The sequence below is a fragment of the Phyllosticta capitalensis genome (assembly GCF_038381095.1).
Source record: "Phyllosticta capitalensis strain CBS 128856 chromosome Unknown BKA78scaffold_1, whole genome shotgun sequence".
NCBI classification, from domain to species: Eukaryota; Fungi; Ascomycota; class Dothideomycetes; order Botryosphaeriales; family Phyllostictaceae; genus Phyllosticta; species Phyllosticta capitalensis.
Window position 1 is genome coordinate 767,548 of NW_027117439.1, and position 23,099 is coordinate 790,646.

The 23,099-nt window shown below is 55.7% G+C and overlaps 12 protein-coding genes across 12 annotated transcripts; 6 read left to right on the top strand and 6 right to left on the bottom strand.

Moving 5' to 3' along the window:
• Positions 1-582: 582 nt before the first annotated feature.
• Positions 583-1,504, top strand: BKA78DRAFT_5133 (uncharacterized protein). Its single transcript, XM_066893301.1, has one exon. It carries the CDS (start codon positions 932-934, stop codon positions 1,466-1,468), a length of 537 nt encoding a protein of 178 aa, XP_066748918.1. The 5' UTR covers positions 583-931; the 3' UTR covers positions 1,469-1,504.
• A 2,384-nt stretch (positions 1,505-3,888) lies between these two features.
• On the bottom strand, positions 3,889-4,407 carry BKA78DRAFT_290967 (uncharacterized protein; the record flags this gene model as incomplete). The annotated part of the gene is made up of 1 exon (XM_066885824.1): positions 3,889-4,407. The coding sequence occupies one exon, from the start codon at positions 4,405-4,407 to the stop codon at positions 3,889-3,891; it is 519 nt and encodes a 172-aa protein (XP_066748919.1).
• Positions 4,408-5,725: 1,318 nt separating this feature from the next.
• Positions 5,726-8,200, bottom strand: BKA78DRAFT_5163 (Pal1 cell morphology protein-domain-containing protein). The gene is made up of 5 exons (XM_066893306.1): positions 7,852-8,200; positions 7,462-7,769; positions 7,213-7,261; positions 6,761-7,159; positions 5,726-6,700 (listed from the first exon to the last, which is right to left on the bottom strand). Exons 1-5 carry the CDS (start codon positions 7,868-7,870, stop codon positions 5,832-5,834), a joined length of 1,644 nt encoding a protein of 547 aa, XP_066748920.1. The 5' UTR covers positions 7,871-8,200; the 3' UTR covers positions 5,726-5,831.
• Positions 8,201-8,731: 531 nt separating this feature from the next.
• BKA78DRAFT_348375 (mediator complex, subunit Med31) lies at positions 8,732-9,241 on the top strand (the record flags this gene model as incomplete). The annotated part of the gene is made up of 3 exons (XM_066890621.1): positions 8,732-8,800; positions 8,854-8,987; positions 9,118-9,241. The coding sequence occupies 3 exons, from the start codon at positions 8,732-8,734 to the stop codon at positions 9,239-9,241; spliced, it is 327 nt and encodes a 108-aa protein (XP_066748921.1).
• Positions 9,242-12,146: 2,905 nt separating this feature from the next.
• Positions 12,147-13,211, bottom strand: BKA78DRAFT_290970 (uncharacterized protein; the record flags this gene model as incomplete). Its single annotated transcript, XM_066885825.1, has 1 exon — positions 12,147-13,211. One exon carries the CDS (start codon positions 13,209-13,211, stop codon positions 12,147-12,149), a length of 1,065 nt encoding a protein of 354 aa, XP_066748922.1.
• A 967-nt stretch (positions 13,212-14,178) lies between these two features.
• BKA78DRAFT_348377 (uncharacterized protein) lies at positions 14,179-14,871 on the bottom strand (the record flags this gene model as incomplete). The annotated part of the gene is made up of 4 exons (XM_066890622.1): positions 14,179-14,211; positions 14,264-14,352; positions 14,532-14,759; positions 14,862-14,871. The coding sequence occupies 4 exons, from the start codon at positions 14,869-14,871 to the stop codon at positions 14,179-14,181; spliced, it is 360 nt and encodes a 119-aa protein (XP_066748923.1).
• A 449-nt stretch (positions 14,872-15,320) lies between these two features.
• Positions 15,321-15,955, top strand: BKA78DRAFT_290972 (ankyrin repeat protein-like protein; the record flags this gene model as incomplete). Its single annotated transcript, XM_066885826.1, has 2 exons — positions 15,321-15,522; positions 15,612-15,955. 2 exons carry the CDS (start codon positions 15,321-15,323, stop codon positions 15,953-15,955), a joined length of 546 nt encoding a protein of 181 aa, XP_066748924.1.
• Positions 15,956-16,459: 504 nt separating this feature from the next.
• Positions 16,460-16,881, bottom strand: BKA78DRAFT_348379 (splicing factor 3B subunit 10-domain-containing protein; the record flags this gene model as incomplete). The annotated part of the gene is made up of 2 exons (XM_066890623.1): positions 16,460-16,711; positions 16,813-16,881. 2 exons carry the CDS (start codon positions 16,879-16,881, stop codon positions 16,460-16,462), a joined length of 321 nt encoding a protein of 106 aa, XP_066748925.1.
• Positions 16,882-17,121: 240 nt separating this feature from the next.
• BKA78DRAFT_348380 (uncharacterized protein) lies at positions 17,122-17,760 on the top strand (the record flags this gene model as incomplete). The annotated part of the gene is made up of 1 exon (XM_066890624.1): positions 17,122-17,760. The coding sequence occupies one exon, from the start codon at positions 17,122-17,124 to the stop codon at positions 17,758-17,760; it is 639 nt and encodes a 212-aa protein (XP_066748926.1).
• A 113-nt stretch (positions 17,761-17,873) lies between these two features.
• On the top strand, positions 17,874-19,945 carry BKA78DRAFT_5239 (uncharacterized protein). Its single transcript, XM_066893315.1, has 3 exons — positions 17,874-18,292; positions 18,600-19,260; positions 19,308-19,945. The coding sequence occupies exons 1-3, from the start codon at positions 17,987-17,989 to the stop codon at positions 19,766-19,768; spliced, it is 1,428 nt and encodes a 475-aa protein (XP_066748927.1). The 5' UTR covers positions 17,874-17,986; the 3' UTR covers positions 19,769-19,945.
• On the bottom strand, positions 19,932-20,549 carry BKA78DRAFT_290974 (uncharacterized protein; the record flags this gene model as incomplete). The annotated part of the gene is made up of 3 exons (XM_066885827.1): positions 19,932-20,111; positions 20,237-20,376; positions 20,522-20,549. The coding sequence occupies 3 exons, from the start codon at positions 20,547-20,549 to the stop codon at positions 19,932-19,934; spliced, it is 348 nt and encodes a 115-aa protein (XP_066748928.1).
• An 817-nt stretch (positions 20,550-21,366) lies between these two features.
• Positions 21,367-22,374, top strand: BKA78DRAFT_290975 (catechol 1,2-dioxygenase 1; the record flags this gene model as incomplete). The annotated part of the gene is made up of 2 exons (XM_066885828.1): positions 21,367-21,579; positions 21,631-22,374. The coding sequence occupies 2 exons, from the start codon at positions 21,367-21,369 to the stop codon at positions 22,372-22,374; spliced, it is 957 nt and encodes a 318-aa protein (XP_066748929.1).
• Positions 22,375-23,099: the final 725 nt, after the last annotated feature.

Consider the following 23,099-nt stretch of genomic DNA (forward strand, 5'->3'; position numbering starts at 1 on the left):
ACGGTGCTGCTTGCATCGCAGTACTCTGACAGCGTCGGGGCAGGTGATGCGTTGCGACTCGTCTTGATAGGGCTGCGCGCAGCCTGTACCTGAATTGGATCAAAGCGGGTTTTGGGTGGGAAGCTAAGACGCTTCAGGCGAATTGGCGAGGCGTCAAGTGCGTCTTCGTAAAAGCTCTCATCCTCGTAGTCTTCTCGCGCCTCGTCCTGCTCCTCGTTCAGGCGTTCGTCGTTGGCCGGAGGCCCGTCCACCACCCTAATGCTGCAGCGAGACTCGGGGCGATCAACAGGCAGTGCAGGGAGCGGTTTGTCCGTATTAGGAGAAGGAACTTCAGTCGGAACTTCAGACGACGGGAGTAACTTGATATCCAGTTCTTCGAAGCCATGGCCAGTCGCAGTGACAGGCTCGTCCTCGCATTCTTCGACCTCCAAGCTGGAGTCTGGCAACACTCCCAGGGCCTTGAGCTGACCTGCTGATCATTAGTACTTGGCACCCAGATGCAGTGAAGACGACTTGCCCCATGTGCGGTAGTAGTACTTGAACACGGCAAAAGGCTCCGTCACCCTGTCGCGCAAGGCGTACTCATAGAAGCGCTTGGGGTCCTCTCGCTGCAGCATGCCAGCATTGAAAAGCCTGTCAGCAGTCAGTAAGCAGATCATGCAATGTTCCTTGCCGCCAAAATGGCCTCGAACAGACAGAGTGCTTACTCGACATTACCAGCGCCCTCACGACCAACCTCGGTGGCGTCCAGCCTCATTACTTCCTTGAACACCCTCCTCCTGGCCGTGGCCCTCAGCACCCGGACCTCGAGGAACCGCGAGTGGTGGTCCGTCTCCTTGTCAACACCATTCTCTTCATCGCGCAAGTTGCCAAAAGCAAAGGCTCGCCTCTCCAGCCCGCTGGGCCAGTCCTTATTCTCAAAAACTCCAAAATGGGTCTTGCCCCTCCAGTCGTCTTCGTCTCCTACGCCCCACGTGACGACCAATCGTCCTTCCATGTACAGCTTGAAGACATAGTATTCAATGTTTTCGGGGATGGGCGGCTTGACGTGGTACGCGATCCAGAAGGTGAGCTTGGGCATGGCGGGCACATAGACGGCGGCGGTGTTCTGACGCTCGAGTTGAACGGACGAGCCCGCAGGTGGTGGATACTCAAACAGAGGTGTCGTTTCGGCGGCGCTCGTTCTCAAGGAGATGGTGACATTTTTGAATGTTGGCATTTTGCCTGCGGTGCGGTGCGCGAGTTGGTTCGGGTGCAGACGCGACGTTGTGGGAGAGAGGTGTTGTTGTTGTGTGGGCGTCTGACAATTGCTCAGACGGCAGCAGAGCGAGCGACTTCCTCGCGATGGAAGGCGCGCGCCCAAAAGAGCCACACCAGAAGGCAGGCGTCAAAAACACCAAAGAGAAGGGCAAAAGGACTTCGGAAGCGGCTCGAACTCGGTATCTTGAGAAGTCGCTTGCTTTCCTAGTGTCCCCCGCAGAGCATTCGAATGAACACTTGAAGGTGGCCTCTTTTCCCACTCGGCCTTGCCAACGGCCATGCTATAATCGGAGGTTGGAATTAGTCTCGCGATTTGGGATTATGTTGTACTCAAGCTTCCTATGCCAAATTGGCAAGCAACTGTCGAGCTGGTGCAGCAGTGTTGCCTGTCCGAGCCTCGAGGGCTTCTTCTCGTCATAGGAACCATCCACGAGTGCGCGCAAGCTTCATCCGCCAGAAGATAGCGACCACCCAGCAGCAGCGTCAAAAGATGCTCGCAATCAACAGACAACTCCCCCGCCTCTACCATTGGAGCCGGACACTGCTTTCAACCACACCACTCACTGCTCACTTCCAACCTCACTTTCACCAAAGCTACCCTCAACCAAGACTTAATGCGGTAGTCCACGCTCCGTCCTTCCAATCGTCTCTTTCCGTCAAGATAGCGCGTGTCCAGTCTGTCAACCATTAACACTCAAACCTCCCCAAAGCAGCCTTGCGGAACAATGGATTACGCAGCTTCCCCACTCACTTCCGAAAACCAGGTGCGCAGATTACTTCTGGCACAAAAACACAAGATGACGCTAGAAAAACACTGGAGTCTGCTGCCTCGACGCGTGCTGGCGTACAACACGACCAGCGCGTAAGTTCATGTGTCCATTGACGTGCAGGAAAACCACAAACACCTAAGGTCATGGCGTGAGCGGACTCACGAGCCATTTATCACATCCGCTCGTCAATTCTGCGGCCCACTGGCTGCAGGTCTTGGACTTGGATCATTGGACTGGGAGAACACGATGCGCACAGTCTTCACGCTGTTTCTTCCTTCTCACTCGCCATCCAGCACATCGAAGCCAACACGGCATCACATCTGGACGACTTCGGCTCTCCCACACCAGTCTCCCCAGAAAAGGTCGACCAACACTTCGACTCACTCATCCATCAGCGTGCCTAGCATCGCTCAATCAGCTGCTGAAGTAAAGGAACATGATCTCCCTCATGCCTCAACCGAGCCCCCGACCAGTGATTCCTTAAAGTACGAAGTAACTTCGCAGCACTTTCTTTCCACCACCGCCAGCTTCTCATCTGTGCTCTTATCGAACAGAATACTCGCGCTGCGCAGCCCACACCCTCTTCGCGCTCAGTCTCCTGGCCAATGCGCGAAGGCTCAAGAGCATCAAGAGCATCCGCGATTACCAGTGCAGTGACCAGTTCACTCAGTCTGGCGCGCGAGTGGACCAAAGCAGTGAGGAAAGTCGGTCAGGTCACTCACTGGACAGCTACATCGTCGAGCAGCAAACTCCACCAAGTCGGCAGCAGCCAAAAAGAATGGGCTTCGTCCCATTTCATCGCAGCAGCTCAATACAGCATGCTCAGACTGGGCTCGGGGGGCAACGCAGCAGAAGCAAGCCAGACTTATAGATCAGGCCAAGAGGGGGCATGGAGGGGGCAGGGGGAAAAAACCAAAGTCCAACCTCACCCCTTCCTCCCCCTCCCCACCCCCACCCACATCCTGCTCTCAAACCCTCCCCCAAAAACCCCTGTTGTTGCGCATCCAATCCCACGCCCAAACGAAGACACACTCGCTCCCTCTTTTCTGTGCTCGCTGATTCGCTGCTTCGCTCGTTTGCGAACCGAAAAACATGAAACAGGACGGCAGGGCAGGCCACCCACCCACGCGCCCTGTGTCGTGTCGTGTCGTTGGCTGAGACGAAACAACGCGACGCGACGATGAGATGAGATGAGACGGAGTAGTGCGATGATGTGGTTGTGCGATGCGTTGCGATGCGATGGGCAAGGGAGAGGAGAGCAGAGGATGATGATGTGTTGCGTTGTCTGGTTTGAGCAAGAAGCGGAAGGTTAGGTAGGTTACTGTAGATGTCGACACACAAGCAAACAATCGAGGTGATCGAGAATGGTGCGGGTCTGGTGCAGCATGAACGGCGGAGGAATAAGAAAAGAAGACTTGGAGAGAAAACACATCAAACTCGAAGTCGGCCACGCGACAACCATGGACTGACTGCCGGTGCTGCTGCTGAGCTCAACACCACCACCACCACAAGAGCACGTCAATCACATTCGAAACGTTATGACTTCGCGTTTCATCGTTGTTCTCACATTACAGAGCACCCATCTTACTATCCCCAGACAAAAAAAAAACGACTAGCCTCCCACCCATCCTCCATCTCCCCAACGCTCAACTCAACAGCCCCGCCGTCAGACCCCAACCAACCCATCACCCGTCATTCAGACCTGCCCCCGTCATCCATGATGTCTCCATCCAGTCCCACCAGTCTGTCTGTCTGTCTGTCAGTCAGTCAGTCAGTCCCCTCGCAAGATTTTTTTAAGCCGCCGCCGCCGCCGCCGCCGCCGGCAAACGCACGCCCTCCACAACTCTGTTCAAGTAATTCAATCGACCGAGGCGGCAAGCCATGCCGCAATGCCGCAGTGCCGCGGAAAGCGGCGAGGCGGGGCGGAGACGGGGACGGCGGGGCGGCACGCGCACGCGGTGGTTTGACAGACAGCCGCATCAAAGTGCGTATTTCGTGCCGCTGCCTGCTTGTCAGTCTCTTGCTTGCTTGACGCGCGGGACGGGACGGTCGGTCGGTCGGTCGGTTGGTGGGTCGGTCGCCCGGCCACACGGACGGGGCAAAGGGCTGGGTGGATGGCTGCTGGCTGGGCAGTTGAGTAGTGACGAGAGCGGAGGGTGGCAGGGTGACGGATGGGCGGGTAGGTAGTGGCAGGGCATGGCAGGGCAGGCAAGGGGATGGAGTGGGCAGGTAGTAGGCGGGTGGATGGATGGGACTGGTGATGCGGGTCAACCAGTGGGAGGGAGGCTTGTAGGGAAAGCAAGTTGCTGCGAGGATGAGAAGTGTTGTAGACAAGACTCGAAGTGAGAGATGGACGTAGGACCGTTGTCTGAGACATTACGCGAGGAAGATACGGAGAACACTTGCTCGCAACAGAACCTTTCATGTCGAGGCATATTTCGTTTTCAAAATCAATTCAATCCGCAAAGTCAGGCATTGGTTTGCTCGCCCGTTTGCCCTGCCTGCCTGCCAGTCTTCCTGCACGCCTGCCAGTCTGCCCAACAGAATTGTATGATGCGCACAAAATGAGACGTGCCCTGTCTGCATGTAGAGCGCCGATTGAGCACTTTTGGCAGCCGCCTCGTAGTGAAGCCAATGTCAAAGGAGAATAAGGAAAAAAAAAAAAAAAAAGTAACAGCACTGCAGAGAGCAAAACCCCCTGTTCATGTTTCCCTCTGACGAAATGGGGAGGAATGGAGAAGAAGCAAAAGCACAAGGGAGAAAAAAGCCAAGCAAGGTGTGTGGCGCCGTAGATGAAAAAGACGCCGGACTAGGTGCTGGGAGGAGAACAAGTCATTGAGTACGAACGACGAAAAAGTAGAAAGGAACGAATTGGGAGCGAGACGCCAAGAAAGGGGGGCAGCTCGACAGACGTCCAAAGACCCAGTGAGCCGCCCGTGTGTCGTGCAGGGTGTTGCCACATTCTCCCAAGTGCTTGCTCGCGCGCCGTTGGACAGCAAATCCAGGCCACCGACAACACAGCCACGGCAAACCGCGCATGTATTATTGGCAGCGGCACGGCTTTGGAATGTCTGATGCACAACACCTTGCACGCATGGAGTGACCAAGCCCATCGGCCAAGCCTTGCACTCACCCGCTCATCGGTCCCAGGGCGTCCCGTCCGTCCATTCCATCCATTCCATCATCGCTTGCCAGGGAAAAAGTGAAAGAGCCAGCCGGTCGAATAACGAGGTAAAAGGAAACCATTTGGCCAGACCACGTGCGCATGCATGGCGACTCCGACGTCAACGATGACGAAAGAGAGGCTCAGAAAGAAGCGTGGCCGGAGCTAAATTTGTCTGGACGACCGACCCTGCGGTCAAAGCCGTGGCCAAGTCAGAGGGCCACATGGAGTCTGGGCGGAGACGCGGGAATGGGTTTTCCTGCGGCGAAACCGGTAGATGTAGCAGGTCTCGAGGGTTGGGGAATAGGCGCAGAAATGCTTTTGCCGTGTCCGCCCCCGCCCCCGCCCGCAGGTTGAGGGAAGAGGACGTGACGTCGAAAGACTCGTAGTCTTGGAGATCAGTTGGAAGTTAGTCGAAAATTCCATTCTTGTTCTTGATGCACGACCAGCAACTTCGAAAATAGACTGCTTTTGGGATGTGTCGCGTGGGAGAAATTTTGGAGAGAGCCTCTAATTGACAGGAGGTGCTCGCAATAGCAGTGTGCAGTGGAATAGTGTCGCGTTCTGAAAGAAATTTGCTGCAGCATACATGTCGAATCGCAAGCTCGAGTGCTGGTCAAACCACAATGCTTATCTGCTTACGAAGGTCTGCGGTCTGCCGGCCTAGGTCGCCTAGGTCCGCCCTTGAGCGACTTCATGCGGGTCAGGAAGCCGCCACCAGTCTTTTGCTCTCCGTCGGGGCTGTTGCTACCGTTAGTGGCTGGCAGGTCGTAGGCGCGCTGTCCAGGCGAGCTAGGGGCGCGAGCGCGGCCAGTTGGCTTGGGTTGCTCGGCAATCTTGATCGTGTTGCCCTTCTTCTCGTATGCGTCGTCATAGTCGTCAAAAAAGGGGTTCCGCTCGTTCCTGCTACCATTGGCACTGTGGGTTCGTCCGTCGGGGGTCACCTGGCCGTTGCCGACAGGCGGTGGTGGCGGAGGCCGGCGGAACTCCTCGCCGTTGGGGGAGGGCATGTTGCGTGCGGCCATGTAGTCACGGCGGGGCTGCGAGATGCCCCGGATGCGTTGCGCCAACGACTTTGAGCGCTTCAAGCCACCGTTTGCCATCATCTGCTCATTCTCAGACTGCCGTCTTTCGAGGTCCTTCTTGCTAGCCGGGGCGCCTTCCAAGAAAGTGCTGGTGCCAAGACCGTTGGACTCGTCGCCATGGATGAACTCAATGTTGGCCTTGGGGTTGTACCAACCACCGGCGCCGGGGGCTGGCTTGGCCGGGTTGGCAGCAGCCTCTGGTTCCGTCGCCGTCGCCGCCGTCCTAGCAGCGGAAAAGTCGGAAAATCCCTCAGCACCGCGGCCATGGAATTGGTCAAGGTTCATCTTGCTGTTGACTGGGCCAGCACCACCCATGACGTTGTTGGCAGAGCCTTCGGGGAAGGCCTGCATCGGGGCATTGCGATCCCTTCCGCGATTGCGATGGGGGTTGCAGGCGTCAAACGGCCCGTCGTGGTGGAACACTAGAGTTGTGGCCGGTCAAAGGCTAGCACCAATTACGTGAGGGAGGATGCGACACTTACTGCTTGGGCCGTAAATGCCTGAAACATCAAGCTTATCGATAATGTCGAGACCTTTGGGCTTCCTGACTCTGGGGTCTTTGCTGCGCTCTTTGCGGTCGCTGCGCTCGGTGCGCTCACCATCGCGTTCGCGTCTCTCCCGAGCCCTCCTCTCCCTCCTCCGTCGCTCGTCGTCAACATCGCGCCTTTCCATGACAGACGACTCGGAGTTGCGACGAGGACGTCTGGGCGGGGCGCTGCGCTCGGGGCTTGCAAAAATGTCGAGCTCCTCGCGGGGAGGAGGGGGGCGGCGGCCGCCAGGAGGGGGTCTAGAGGAACTGGGCTTGCGTCCGTCCTTGTCGGCGGGGCCGCGCGGGGCACGACTGGAGGGGGTGGTGCCAGACCGGTGGATGCTGGGACGACCTATCAGGCGTTAATGAAAATGTATTGGATGGTCAGGCGACGTCCTAACTTACCGGCAGCGGCAGCAGCCTTTTCGGCATCCTCCTTGAGCTTCAACTCATTCTATGGTCGGGTAATTAGCAAACGGAGCGACTGGCGCTGTGGAGCGATGCATGGCGGTACCATGATGTGAGCCAAGAGTGTTTGCTCGCCAGCGCTCGGTGCGAAGATGCGAGGTGTTCTCAGCGGAGCGAGCTCGCGCGAGGGTTACACGGCGCGAGGTGGGAGGATTTATGGGAAAGGGGAGAGAGAGGTGGACGTACGAAGAGTTGTTCGGCGCGCTCAAGGTAGGCGGCTTGCTTTTCCTCCTGAGCGGTGGGCATTCTGATGAAGGCGGACGAGCGCTGAGGTTCGAGCGGAGGGGAGAAATGAGAGTGGGCGTAGGAGGACTTGGGCCGTTGGAGGACGTGGTCCTGCTCGGCCAGAGACAGAAAGGGGTTGCGCGACTGAGGGCGCGGAGCGGTTGTGCGAGGCGTGGACAGAGCTGGCGATGGCTGGGGCGAAGCGTGGTTGCGAAAAGGGTTGTTGGAGGAGAGGTTGAGAGTCAAGGCGGGAGAGGGCGTCCGGTGTTCTAGTAGAGTGGCAATCGTAATCAGGACAAGGATGTTGCGCAAGGGGACGGGATGAAACACATGGTGTGGGCGGCAGCTCACCTCCTGGGACAACAGACATGATTGCCGCCCGACGTGCGCCGTGCGATTGGATTGGGATCGGCTAGGCCACGACGACGGCGACGAGGTGGAAGAGGAGAGGAGGTATGATATTTGTTGCTAGAACGACGCGCGTGCAAGAATGCTAAGGTGCAGCGGCCGAGTCGTGGCGCGGGAGGTAAAGGTAGGTCTGATATGGTGTGGATGGAGTGGAGTAGAGGTGAGGGAGACGAGAGGACCGGGAGAAGAAACGACTGAAGAAGGGTTTCCAAACGAGGGACGACGACGAAGAAGCAGCAGCTACGCTATGTATGCAAAAGGCGCCAGGAACCGGCGGGGCTTTGGTTTTTACCTCTTTCTGGGGGTACCGAACCGACAATTCGCAGCGACGAGACCAGCCAGCGCCAAGAAGACTGGCTTTCTGCCACATACAATTACCTACTGCTTTGGGGAGCCAACCGTATTTGGTGGAATTGGAGGACCACTAAACAGCCAATGACGCTCCGAGCATACACGGTAAACTATGTCGATATATTACCCTCTCGCTGCTCTGCTCTCAGCTCTATATAATCCTCAGCAATTGCCATGTCAGGGTCCCGAGCCGTATTCTTGTCATTGGCACGCCGTCTGAGCATGTGCGCCGCTGCGGGGAAGTCGACATGAACCCTCAGGAACAGGGAGTGATGAGATGTGGCCGAGGGCAGCCAACCGTTAGCGATCGCTCTGTCATCTGTCACTCGCCCCTTCCCTTCCGATTTTCCACCACCACCACCACCAAGTCGTCCAGGTCGTCCTCATCCCTGTCGTCACCCAGCAACCACTTCTTCCACACCAAAACACTCTGTAGCCCGCCGCCATCTAGCCACAGTCCAGACCGCCGCACATGGCTGACTCTGCCCCTGCAGCGGAGCCGCTCTACGGTGGCTTCACGCGTTTCGAGCTCGAGCTGGAGGTGCGCTGACCACGTCCCAACGACAACAACACATCCATCTAAAGTGCCCGCAGTTTGTCCAATCCCTCGCCAATCCTTGGTATCTAAACCATCTTGCCGTGCAAAAATACCTCGACAATCCTGATTTCCTCGCCTACCTCGACTACCTTGGCTACTTCCGCCAGCCCCAGTACGCCAGGTTTCTCACGTACGTCAGTCGTCAGTCCCTACAACCCACCCTGCCGGCACACCCGACGCCCGGATGCGTCAAAGCTCCGCGACATCTACTTCTTCGTTGCTGACAATTCCATGATCCTTCTTTGCTGACGGCATCCAAGTCACCCAGGCCCAACTCTACGCGCCCTCGAGCTCCTCCAGCAAGACCAGTTCCGCAAGGAAATCATCTCGCCCGAGCTCGTCGGCAGGCTGATCGAGGAGGGCGTCAAGGCAAGCACAAAGTAGAGACCAAGCTTTGCTGCCCCGAGCGTCCGAGGCGGTCCCTGAATTCGCCCGTGTCTGCTTCAGGGCCGCGGTCCGATGAGCACGGAGGTCACACACGCTCCAATAAACCGCCGCCCCCTCCCTTTCCCCCCTTCCCCCTTCCCGACTTGTGGATGATGGGCGATGATAATTTAACAAGACACGGGCCAAGCCCGAGTACTCTGAATCACAACCACCATCTCCAGACGACGGCTCTCACGGCATCATGTTTCCCGCCGTCATCAATTACGGCTCAACCGCGAACCGAATCACATGGTCACGCGCCGACCAGAGTCAAATGCCAATGATGCTGCCGCCGTCTGTCCCAGCGCAAACACAAAAGTCAGACAGCATGAGAATCAAACAAAAAATTCGTCACGTCACCAGGCTCAACAACCTTCTCAGCTCAGCTCAGGCCCTTTGAAGAAAACCTTGCTAAAATAAGCAGCCTCAATCGAGTCTATTCTTTCCAAACTTGGGACATTGTCGCAGTAGCAGCAGTGCTGAACTCCATACTCATCACCATTTTTGGCAGACAACACGTCGATGATGCTCGTCCATCATCTCATCATCGCCCGGACGGAGGTGCCACCGCCAAACCGTCCTGTCGGGCTACCTGCCGGCTGGCCGAACTACCGGCCGGTGACGTGACGCTGTATTGTTAGTGATCCGGAAGGATGAAAACGCTTCGTGATGCCTGCGTTTGCCCTGCAGGAGGACCAAACGACGCGAGCGAGTGGGTGAGGCACAGCCAGCCCTACCGGCGCCATGCCGCCATCCCATCGCGTATTTCTTGCATGCTTCCTACATACATATTGATGATGCGCGCAAAAAGCAACCACGATTTATTGTTCCTCCGTCTTGCCCTGCGTACGCCATGTCGTCAGTCATCAGTCAGCGAGACGGATAGCCGCCTGCGCGGTACCGAGAGGCTCATCAGGCAGCTCGCTCGCGTCGTCCGCCGCTCGTCATCGCTTATGCTCATCACGAGTGTCAATCTTCATCTACTGTACCTTTCTGGTCATCTGTCGGTCCTCCGCCGTCGCCTATGGATGATCGTTGGAAGCTGAAACGCCTCTATTGCTGATCTGCATGTGGTTGCGCAAGTTGTTGCGCCCGGTTGTTGAAGCCGTTTTTCTGATGGCGCGTTGGTGGTGATCGTCTTGTGGTGTCGTGCAGATGCTCTTGTGAGGAAGGCGGTGTGTAAGTACATGTACAGGGACACAATCACTTCGAAGCAATAATGTAGACATCGAGGTGTCCTTGTCTAGAGGTAGTCAATGTCCAAAGGTCGACAAGCGGGCAAGAACCCACGCCTATCTCTTTCTCCATGCCAATCGACAACTCAACCACCCCAATCGACCAACTGCCTAGCCGCCCGCTTGATTGCTTGACTGCTTGCCCTCCTTCAAGTTGCAGGACTCGTATATTTACCTGTCTACCTACCTCTCGCCCAGCAGCGAATGTTGAATGCCTCCATCTCACGATACATCATTCATCCGCCATAGTGCGGGGGCACTCGCCGGGTATATGTACCTCTCCAACTCCTCCTACCTACTTCACCTCCAAACAGCGCGTGCGCATGTATTTGTCCTCTTCTTCTTCCCCCCTTCCATTACCCCCTCCATCGCCATCTCTCCCCCTCATCTCTGGCCAGCCACCATTTCCGCAACGCATCCATCCACCGTGCCCCTCCCCTCGCTCACCCACTGCTGCTATCAGCTCGTTAGCCACATCCAATGTCTCATCTGAATCGCCGCGAGCGCCATATTTGGATTTACGGTGCTTGTGCCGCCCGTCTCGCATATGCATCCTAGATACTGTACATGGCTAGATCGATCTAATCGCAGCGCCACTGCCACTGCCACCAATCATTGACAAGACAAGACAAGACACTCGCGACAGCAAAAGAGACTTGTTGTGGTGACTCTCCTACCTACCCACGACATCTCCCTCCCTCCCTTTCTTCCCTCTCCGCACGTGTGCCGCCAGTCGGCGAGTCTGCCACTATCCTCGTAAATATATGTATGCACGCACTCTACATCCCGGCCGCAGCAGCCACCACGCGCATATACGCACGCACGTGCGCTCGTGCGCTCGTATAGTGCCCGGCCACCGGGTACGGGTAGATATAGAATGATGTGCGGGCAGGTGGGCAGGCCAATCGAATACGAGCGGGGTGGCACGTTGCGGTTGCGGTTGCACGCGTCGGGTCGTTTATATATAGAGGGCATGTTTGTAGCTGGCTGGGGGGGCGAGGGAGGGAGGGAGCGAAGGAGTAGGGACAGACAAGGGGGTGCAGGATCGTGGTGCGGGAGTGAGCGAGCGAGCTCTCGTTGTCGCTCGCCGGATTTAAGAATGTGAGTCTGTATGTCTGGTGATGTATCCGTTGGGTGGTTTTGATCGAGCGGGCTGCAGTGGGATTATTGTATGGATAGATCGCGTTCCTGTCGTCTAAGGTAGGGGGGGAGTTGAGTGCTGGATGGCGTCTGTTCTCATCGGGTTTGTCTGGACCGACACCTGTGAAGGAAAGTGGAGAGCGATGTTGCGTACGGTCAATTGGACGCAGCAGGCTTTGTTTCTTAGGTTGAGTGCTATCATCAGCGCCCATGGAAGGGAGGTACCTACTCTTCGACTTTCGTTTGGTTCAAACAAAACGCCGCAGGTGGTCTGTCTTTCCATTTCGGCGGAGCTGCTTGAGCAACATGTTTGTGACACGGGTCTTCGCTTCAGAGAATGAGTTGGCTTGTTGAGATTGAGATGCCCAATGGGCGCAGCGCCGCATGGGGTTCTTAGTCCTGCTATTCACACACACACACTCTCTCTCTCTCTCTCAAAGCAATCCGTTGGTGGAGATGGCTCATGTTGCCTCCGTCCATGTCGATGCTCAGCTCTTGCCCTGTGATCCGACGGCCAAGTCCTCTGCTCGTCTCTGACTACTCCGCGCCCTCCTCTCGCCTTTGCCGCTGAGCTTGAGCGTCTGCTGTTCAGGCCGCTGCGTCTTTTCTTCAATCAGGGACCCAAGCCCGCCTCTACCAGCGCCCTCTCTCTCCTCCTCGCACAACATTTTCCCCTTCACGTCAACTTGCGGTCTCTCTCTTTTGGCTCCTCGTTTGCCTTTGCTCTGTGCCTTCCGCCTCTTGCCACTCGGACTCCTCTTCTGGCCCAAATTCCACCACAAGCTTGCCAGCCAGCCCCCCTCGACAACCTTTCCAATCGCCCCAAGCGCCTCGCTCAATCCCATCACGGCCGTGGCGCCGAGCCCGTTTTCCATTTCCTCAAGTCCGCGGGTGAGGGCAAAGGATGGCGAGTCGTCGAGCACGAGCACTGTCCACGCGACTAGGAACGCGCTTGCGGAGAAGGCGGACGCAATGGCGGTGGGTGAGAGTGACATGTCGGGGATCCATCGTGTTGAGGCGTCTGTCGTGTACAGCGGTGGCGGAGAAGGCGGGCAGGGGAACGACACATGTTTTCGACTGGTGATTTGGCGCGTTGGAGTGGCCAAACTGGGCCACAGTGAGGGGTTGTTGTCTACCGGTGGCGATGAGGATGATGGCGACGGAAAACCTTGGGCGTACGAGGCTGGGACTGAGCGTGGAGGCGTCCTGATTTTGTTGTCGGCTCGGAATTTTGCGCCAGTGACACCGACACTGCCGGCGAGCAAATTTGATGGCCGCTGCGGTGAGCGTGGCGACAGCGGAGAGAGTGGCAGCGGTGGGGGGAGAGGGTATGAGCGAGGGCGCGGGCTCGGCTGGCGAGGCGGTGGTTTTCGAGTCGGCGTTTCTGGCGGAGTGTCTTCCATCCTGGAATGGCGTTGTGCTTGTGGCCGTGGAGATAGAGGGATGGGAGGAGGTAGAGGATGTGAGCGTGGTCGCGGTGACCGTGACCGTGGCGGCCGTCCAGAGGTGCTATTCCTGGACGGCATTGATGGGGTGAAGCTGGTTGGCGTCATGGTGATGAGAGGCGGTGATAAAGGCGGGGAAGTTCGTGGATAAGATGTTGGGCGCAGGTGTAGTTCTCGTTTTGTTGTGCTCGACGGCGGTTGCAAGTGAAGTTTTGGACGAGGCCGGGTCTCTGATGCGGTCGAAGGCGAAGGTGCTGGCATTGGCGGTTGTGCCATGATCGAGAGAATTGTCTGACAAAGTCCCAAAAGCACTTGCAACCTGATTGAATCAGCGGAAAAATAGTGCGGCTTGTTGAGTGTCTTCAATCTGGGCAAAGGTCGAAGGTCGGACGGTTTGTGGTGTTGAGGCCCTGCTGCTCTTCCCCGCTGATTGCCTGATTTTCCTTGTCCCTTGGTTGCACAGTTTTGACATCACCATGCCAGTGAATCAATGACCACTTTCTCTCTTCCCTTCTCTGCAAATTTTGCTATCTCTTGTTGTTCTTGGTCTCTTCTTCCCCTCCAGCTTGGTGTTGGCTACGAGCGGCACGACTAGTCGGCGCGGGGATCTCAGGGAGTTTCAGGAAAGCAGCCACAACCTCAATGCTGTGGATTGACCTCGAAGATTAGCAATAGTACTGCCGGTGATATGCAATAGATGTTTCGGGTGTTTAAGGAGGATGCAGGTAGGCTTGTGGTCGTGCTCTGCGCTAGGACCAAGGGGGCCGTAATAACGACCAAATAATCGTCGACACAAATAGGAGATCGTGCCCAGAAAGGCACATGTTTCAAACAGCCAGAGGCTGTTGTAGTAGGAAATTTCATTTCGAGGAAGTCGAGACTTTCAATGACTTGCCTGATTGGACCAGTCCCACTTGCGCCGCTATGCAAAGAAACCGTTCTTTGGGGCCGTGAATAACCTCAACGCCTGTATGCGGGTATACCCAACTGCTATGATGTCGCAAAAAAGACCGTCCCCTGCCGCGCCAATGCAATGTCTAGAAGCAAATCCATGCTCGGTCGCCTTTACAGCAGCTTATTCGCGCCACTGCTTCGAACAACTGACGCACTGTAGTATGTGTTAGTCGAGACGAATGTAATGATGGAGAGACGGCACAAACCTTGTAGAAGCTCGTCATAGGTTCATCGGCACTACGAATCTGGATTTGGTAGTAGAAAGCCCTGTTATGGCTGCAGTGCGGGCATTGGACTGGAGGAACAAGTCAGCCAGCGGCACTTGAAAGTTCGGAGCACATCTTCATGTCCAAGATCTGCCATTTGCAGCAGCATGGGCACTGGCACTGTTGATCCTCCAGCTGCTCTGGAGTGCCCAAGTGACCCAAAAGCTGCGCATCCATTTGCAAGCCTTCCACCTCGGAGTATACGTACCATCGGTTTGGTCGACATTCTTCCATGCGTCTTTGCCTCCAAGCACATCTTCAACCTCCTTGCGCTTCATCTGCTTCCGCTCAAAATAGCGCTTGTCGAGAACGAATTGGTACGGGCAGGTGCGACACTCGAAGCGATTTTTTCCGCGGTAGACGGCATCCGCACTATTGTCTGGAATGTTGTCTGGTACTTTGGAGACGGTGAGCGAGTTGGAGCATGCCGGGCAGACTAGTCACTCAAAGTCAGTTTTCTAGCCCGTGATAGATGGATGTGAAGGTGCCTGGAGACGCTGGAGGGCGCGGAGGTCAAGCTGATTGGTGTAAAACTTACAGAGCAACATGTTGGCGCAGACTGCCCAGATCCCAGAAGGTTGTGAGGCTCAAATGCAGGGTAGTGAGGTGGTGGTGACGAAAGTCCAAAAATGTTCGACTGTCGATCCGGGGAGCACAGCGCCAAGGCCTGCAGGCACGGTTGACGGTGTCGATTGGCCTGATTGAGCCGGCCCACGTTTCTGAGCCTCAGGAACACTTTGGTCTTGATACACTCACTGCTCCTGGCTGTGCTGGATACGTGAAATTGCGCCCGCTCTCCTCTTTGCCAGCCTCTCAACCTCTCCATTTCCAGTCCAGTCCATCCTTCGCCTCGCCGCCGCAGCCTAACCTGTGCAGCCCGATCTTCTCTCCGCCAGCATCTGCTCTGCCCCTCCTGAACCCCGCGAACTTCCGACTTTCGCTCGACGCGATACCTTAACTTTTACATCACTGCACCCCTTGCAGCCTGAGGAACATCATGACCGATGACGGTGCCTCTCCGCGGGAGCTACTCATGGAGGCTTGCCGCCGCAACAACACATCCCTGCTTGAAGAAGTGCTGGCCGACCTCGCTGCAGCAGGCGGCGAAAAGGCAACAGAACATGTCGCAAAGGTCCTGAACGAGGCACGAGATGGTATCGGGAATGGATTGCTGCACATGGCGGCAAGCAACGGAAGCTGTACGCTGACCCCATCGCCAGCTGCTGCCTACCTCAGCTTGGCGTGGTCAACTTGGACTGTCCAGACTTGCTGACGCTCCGGGTTGCAGACGAAGTGCTCGATGTCCTCCTCGATCAAGAAGGCCTTGAAATCGACGAATTCGACCGTCTCGAAAAAGACACCCCTCTCCACAAAGCCGTCCGTTACGTGAACTCGCTCAGCCCCAACGAGTGGGAAGCAGGCCACCCAATTGTCGACATTCTAGTGGATGCTGGTTGTGATCCCAGAATACGGAACAAGGCCAAGCTGCGTCCCTTTGACCTGGTCGACCCGCGCAATACAGAGCTGAGGAAGATGCTGCAGCAGGCCGAGTTCACCATGATGGCCGGCGCGGACATTGTACAGGAGGACGAGGAGGATGGCGCGGCTGGCAGCGGAAGTGAGAGCGACTAGGTCGTCATCACCGGAGTTTTTGGATTGGTTCAGGGTGGTTCTGTTACTTGCAACCTAGACGCGAACATGGTGTGGCGTAGATCATAAGGCCTTCAGTGAATGTCACCATTAGCATAGACAAGCGTTGGCTTGAATGTCTGATTGCTGATATCCATTTCATTTCAGGCTGTGATATCCTTGCGCCAAAGTAACGAAACCAGACGCCGTACTTCCCTCCCATCCGCTTCAAGTAATCATCCAAGATGCGCCAGCAGGCGGTGCCGCTTCCGTTCAAGCGTCCAGCCACGACACGCTCCACGACGGTTGGATTTCGGTCCAGTCTTGCGGTCTTGCAACCAGATACACGAAGCTCCAATGTCCCAGCCAGTATATTGGGCCGTCGTAAGCGTCGTCGCGGGCGTGAAGGACTAAGGCGCTGTGGCAGTGCGCTAGAGTAGGCATGGGGCAGCTTTCCTCCAAACGCCCAGCAGGTATAATGTTTGTCGACCGTGGCCTCAATCGGATTCAATCTTGGACTGGCGGTGCTTTGCCCGCCGGTTGTATCATTTTGTGGATCATCTGGAGGCGGACCTTTTCGCGGGACTCGCCCATGCCGAGCGCGGTGTAGGAGAGCAGCGCAGGGTGGCCAGCCATGGAAGAGTAGTAGTCACGCATGCCATTGACCTTGAATTCGTGTGCGGTGGTATCGGCGTGGCCAGTTCCCACGTAGCGGTTCTGGAGGGCCTCGAGCTGCTGCTGGGTGCGCAATTTGTCGGCCTATCGCCTAGTAAGTTTCCAGAACAAGGCGAGATGGGGCAACATTGTTACCATTTTAAAGTGATCGAGCCGGCGATTTGAAAGGTGTGTTTTTCAAGGACTTTCCGGAAGTTGGGCGTGAGAGGTGTATTGTCGACGCTGGGGACGCGCAGGTGGGCGGCGCTTGACATGGATGGTCTGTGCGCTGATGGGACTGATCCTCTTAGGTTCTGGTGGTTCTTCTCACACTTCATCTTCCGATACTCATCTGCCTCCAAGTTCTCTGCACTGTTGGTGTATTCCAAGGCTTCCGGAAATCTAAGCTTGTCCTAAAGCTCGTATCAAGTTGCTTTGCGCTTACTGAACGACTAAACATCGACACTTTCCGGTATCACTGCGTCGGAACCTCTGTCATCCAATTGCTAGCCAACATGCCCGCTGAGCCCATCACGCCTGGCTCGCCGGTGCGATCCGCCCACGAGGACGAGCCGATGGACGATGCTCCCTCGGACATGGCTGGAAGTACCAAACCTGCAGAGATTCCCTACTCGCGCATCTTTGAGGATGGCATAATGGACGTCATTCTGAACCCACCACCAGCCGATGGCGAGCAGGCCAAGGAGCCACTACCGCATTATATGCTTGGACGAAACGTGGATATCCCTCCCAATGAGCTGCCTCTGCCACTGAACGACCCACGCAGGAAATATCAGAGCCACCTGCCGGGCGTCAAATTGACGCATCCTATGGGAGCTTATGAGGGTGGCCCAGCGGATTTATCCGAAGACGAAAAGGCATTTGCCGCCGAGTTTATCAAGAAATATGGCATCAAAACGAAGGAGGATCTCGAACGAGCCAAGCAAATCGAAATCGACGCGGCCATGGAGGAAATGCGCCGCGTTGCCCAAGCACGCAAGGAGGCCATTGAGGAGAATCAAAAAATCGAACGCGAGCTCAAAGCTCTCAACGATCAGCGTGAAGTGGAGTTGAGGGCAGAAAAGAATATTATCGAAAAGGCGAAGGAGCGCAAGGCCAAAAAGACCAAGCTGAAAGGAACCTCGGAGGTTTAGAGCTTGGGTACTTCTGGCTCTCTTTTGCATTCACCATTCTGGATCTCCGCTTCGAGGCCCAAATGACTTCAAGTCACAGGCCATACCGGATGACAAGATCTTTCCGTCCACATTGGCGTTCGCACCTTGGTCACCATCGTTGTCCGGATTCTGACTAAGCCGCCAGTCAACCAATGATATTGCCGGAGCGCCGCCGGGTTGCTTTTACCTCGACCACGACTCATGAATGCAGAACCTACGCCATCAACACCTCGACGACAAACGATACAATCACTCGCAGATCTCGTCTTCATTTTGTGTCCCTGGCTCTCCCATTGCTACAGAAATGCCCAGCAAAGAACAACAGCATCACGCACCCATTCAGCCTCTACTAGCATCTCAACTCTTTTCCGCTGTCAGGCATAAAACTACGCGGACAGCGCAGACTGGAACATTATGCGCAGCAATCGATGAAGCACTGAGGGGAGGCATAGGCATTGGGAAGGCCGGCTTAGTCTGTGTGACTGGGGACAAGAGCAGTGGACGCACAGCGGTAAGTTTGCGGTTGGATTCATTTCGCATTCTGTGTAGCAGCCCTATGGATTTCTGTTGGGTCGTCTCTTTGGTCGTCGTTGGTTGTCTTCATCTTTCAGAGATTTGCGGCTTTTGAGAGAGGAAGGATGTGTTTTACAAGAAAGAGCACAGCAGCGAAGCTGATGTCTCTGGTTTTCCCCACGTCTTGCACCAGTCTCAATCTCCTTCACACGATCCTACATTATGCCCCTCTTTCCATGCATCTTATTTTTACCAATCTCTTCCCTTCCATTTCCTCGAGGGCTTTCTTCTGACATCTGCTCCAGCTCGCCTTTGCCCTACTATCCTCGCATCTTCTCTCCTCGCCCACAGCACACGCCACACTAATAGACACGGCGGGCACCTTTGACGTTGGTCGGCTGTATGCCACAATTTTGTCGCATCTACGCCGTCAACGTGCAAAAGCGATGCTTTTACATCAGCAGTCATTGGTGTCTGATACGGCAGTGCCACAGCAGCCAGTTCCCTTTGAAGTCGCAGCGCAGGAGGGCGAAGAGGAAGCAGCAGTAAAGGTCCTGGATCGCGTCAGATATACGCGTGTCTTTGACTTTGTGGGCCTGGTTGATGCTCTGACGGAGGTGAGGGAGGGCCTGGAAGCGCGGATGCGGAGTGAAGACGGGGGAGAAGCATCGAGGGAGCAGATCAAGAAGGTACCGGTGCGAGCTAAAGAGTTCGAACACAAAAGAGGCCTCAAAAGGACAAGGAGCGAGATCACCCACGTCGACGACACAGACGAGGAAGTGGATGGGGAAGAGGACGAGGATGTCATGTCAGTTGACGCTGTGAGAGAACAGACTCAGTCTGGGGCAGAGGCGTCGACGGAAGAAGCTCAAGAGACGACCAGCGAGATCCAAGGAGACGGCATGATTGTTGTGGACTGCATCTCCCAGCTCGTTGGCCCAATGATGAAGACCAATATCGTTCAGAGTGAGTTTCAATGGACATTTGATACCTCGCGACTAACACTCGTCCAGCGTCTGCACTTTTGTCGTCATTCCTGCGATCGCTCAAACAAATCACGGTCTCTCATTCCCTCCGCAGTATTCTCATCAATGGCATCGTCACTTGGAACGCACCCCGGCAGATGGCGTCCCCTGCCGCTCAATGCACTCAGCCTCAAAGCCGGGCCCCGACATATGCGTCTTCCATATTCTCTTCGTCCTCGCATCTTGTCCCCGCACTTTCGCCAATTCTGGCTGGATTCGTCGACTTGCACCTGCTGCTCACCAAGCAGCCGTGGTCACACGGTGATGCCGTTGCTCTAAACGCCGCTGCTGGGGCGACACATGCTGGAAAGAAAGCAAACCAAGTCGGTGTCCTTGAGGTTCTCAGCGATATGTATGGTGACAGGGTCGGGAGGTGGGGGCCATTTGCTCTAGACGCAGAAGGTTTGATTATGGACGTGGATGGATATGGGAGAAAAGTGGAGAAATGACGCTTGAGAGTGGTCGCGTGTTGCAAACATCGACTGTTGTCCGCACGACCGGTCCATTTGCAAGCCCGTTGTGTTTGTGGGCTTTACCATACAAGCGAAGAACCATCTATCCGTCGGTCCGCGCCTTGAATGCATTGTCCCAAAGTGTTCCATCTCGATTGGCTTAGAATACAGTCGGCGGCTTGGGCTTGAAGATCCAAAACTGCTTGAGGCCCTTCTCTTCCATTGGTGCGTCGATCATTCCCAGAGTGCGGACTTCTTGAGGCTTGGGAGCACTTTCAGGACGAGGAGTGGTTGCCTCCTTCTGGCGCATGACGGCTTGGAGCTTGGCTTTGGCAATGTACTATTCGTAGTCACGCCACATTAGCATCTCGGGGTCTGTCTTGAAAGTGAGACGGCCCAGAATGAAATGATGAAGACAGATCATGATGCAACAGTGTCCAAGAAACCAATGCCCGGACTGCATACCTCCTTCTTGTGGTGAAGGCACTCGTAGTAGTCTTCAAGCGGAAGCTGGCATTTGGCCTTGCCTTCGGGGTTCTCGGGCGAGGCGCTGAGCACGTAGCAGGCGAGGACTTCTTGCCAGAATGGAAAGCAGCGGGACGGGCCTGGAAGCTCGCGAGATGAAAGTCAGTGTGGTGTTCAATGCGTGTCAAGACGGTGATGGGTCGGGATCGGGCCGCCGAGGGATTGACGGCTAACTCTGGGGAAAGCCGCGCACTGGGCACGGCAGCGGGACAGAGGATGACATACCGCCGTTCAAACCGTAGCCAGAAGCCATGATGCAGGGTCGAGAGTTGTAAAGAAGCGTACCGGGAGCTTGATGCGCAGGAGCTCGACGGGAGCTGTTGCGGCACGGATAACGCTGAGGTCAGGCCTTGGCGCGGGTGATGACATAAGCCTCGCGACCATTCGTTCGCGCTTGGAGCTCGCGTCCCCACACTCGACGGAACTCTTCCGTTTGACTTTGACCACTTGATGGAATAAAACCATGTGCATTTGTCAACAACGCTTCCCCTGTGATCGCCTGTGGATTTGTCGGACACGGATCGATGCAGCATTCACTCTGACCCCTGAGCAAGACCGCTTCCGAATCCCGATGCGTTGGTTTTGCTCTTTTCCAAGACGGAGAGTTCCCGAATCCTACGCCGCCATGCTGATATCAAGACCATGATGTCCTCGTTTCGCTCTCGCATTCGTGTCCAGCGGCCAAGATTACTCTTCTCACATGCTACATAGCAAAGACGTGCTCTTGCCGCTCTCTCCCCGTTTAAGCTTGAACTCACTGTTTACTGATTCGGTAGCCTAAGTGCACTACCCGAATGCCATCGGTTACCCGACGCCACGACAGCCCCGCGGTTCTACGCCCCGCGTGGCCCTGTGGATCTACCGCTGGCTGTCTGTGGGGACTACACTCAAAAAACAGCGGATCCTAGAGGATTCTCCTGCATATATCTCGTGAGATTCCTTTGACAGGTATTTGTCTAGAAATCTACAAATTCCCCTCAGACGCCAACATCAATTCCTTTCCTCAATCTTGCCCCGCTTACCCTCAGCACTTCCGTACTTTTCCGCTCGATACCCTCTTCTGATTTCAAATGGCGACCAACGGAGCTTCTGTCAACGGCAATGCCGCAAAGCCTTCGGGCAAGAAGTTTGATCCTACTTTCACTCAAAGGGTCATTGACGCGACTGGGCCCAAGGCGACGCCGCGGATTAGACAGGTCATGGGAAGCGCCATCCAACATATCCATGACTGGGCGCGAGAGAATGAGATTACTGTGGACGAATGGATGGCAGGTGTTGACATGGTAAGACATAATCTGACACATCCTCCACGCCATTGGCTAACAGCTTGACAGATCAACAAGGCTGGTCAGATGTCAGACGAAAAGCGCAATGAGGGACAGCTCTTGTGCGATGTTCTTGGACTCGAGTCGCTGGTCGATGAAATCACCTACAAGCTTGCTACGGACGCAAAGGATCAGCCAACCGCGACTGCCATTCTTGGACCCTTTTACCGACACGATGCCCCCAAGCGCGCCATGGGTGACACGATTGTCTTTGGGATTGAGAATGGTGACGACGCATTGATGTTTGGACAAGTGACGGACTTCAAGACTGGAAAGCCTGTGGAAGGCGCTGTGTTGGACGTTTGGCACACTGCCCCCAACGGCCTCTACGAGCAGCAAGATCCTGACCAGCCGGACTTCAACCTGCGTGGGCGATTCACCACGGGGCCGGATGGAAAGTACAACTTTTACTGCCTGCGCCCTACCAGCTATCCTATTCCCTACGATGGTCCGGCTGGCAAGCTTCTGCAGCTGCTGGACAGACATCCTTTCAGGCCGGCGCACATCCACTTCATTGTAGGCTCTTCACCATTTTTGTGCTTTTGCGGTACTGACATTGTCAAGGTCTCCGCTCCCGGCTACAAGCCAATCGTCACCCAAATCTTCGACCGCCGGGACAAGTACATTACCAACGACTCTGTTTTTGCTGTCAAGGACGACCTCGTCGTAGACTTTGTTCCGAGAAAGGGCGACCCCAAGGCTCAGTTCGAATTGGCGTATGACTTTAAGCTCGCAAGCTACGACGACGCGTAAAGTCCCCAAGTCCGAGCGTGTTCGGACATTGTTCTGATTCTCGTCCAGTGTTGACGCAAAATTGTAACCGCGTTTTTCTCAGAGGCGTTGGTGGGGGGTTGTTGGTCGGATGTCTGCGGACGGTCCTTTTAGCCATTGTTCGATTTCCATGTATAACGGTCTGTGTGCGGCAGGTAGTTGAATTAATGACACCCCGAGGCTGCACGTCAGCTCGATTTCAATGTTCCGAAGCTCACGTCCAAAAACCTTGTGAGGAGTTGCAGAGAGCAAATGCCGTGGATCCGGGACGCTGGCCGGAAAAGCGATAACACCCCGCCCCCGCCTATCGCCTTGCATGACGCAACAACGCCGTGGATAACCGAAAGGAGCCAAGTCCATGTAGCTACCGGTATCATCTGGCGAGCATCCGATCCCCCACCGTCGCTTCTTTGCCCATTGCTGAGATTATATCGCCCGCTTCTGCCGGCTGCAGTCCGCCATCTCCTCGCGCGGGGCACGCAGAAGGAGATAGCCCTGAGGAATGGGCAAAATAGGATAGGGCGTACGGTTCGGCCTTTACTTGACCCTGCGCCCTTTGACATTTTTGGGTCCGTGATTACCACGGGACGCGCGCTGGAAGTATATAAGACGAATCACAGCTCTTCTCGACCTCACTAAGCGTTCAATTCGCGTCTCCCTATCGTTCGCGCTAAAATAGTCCGTCCCTGCCCCCACGACCGCTCCCA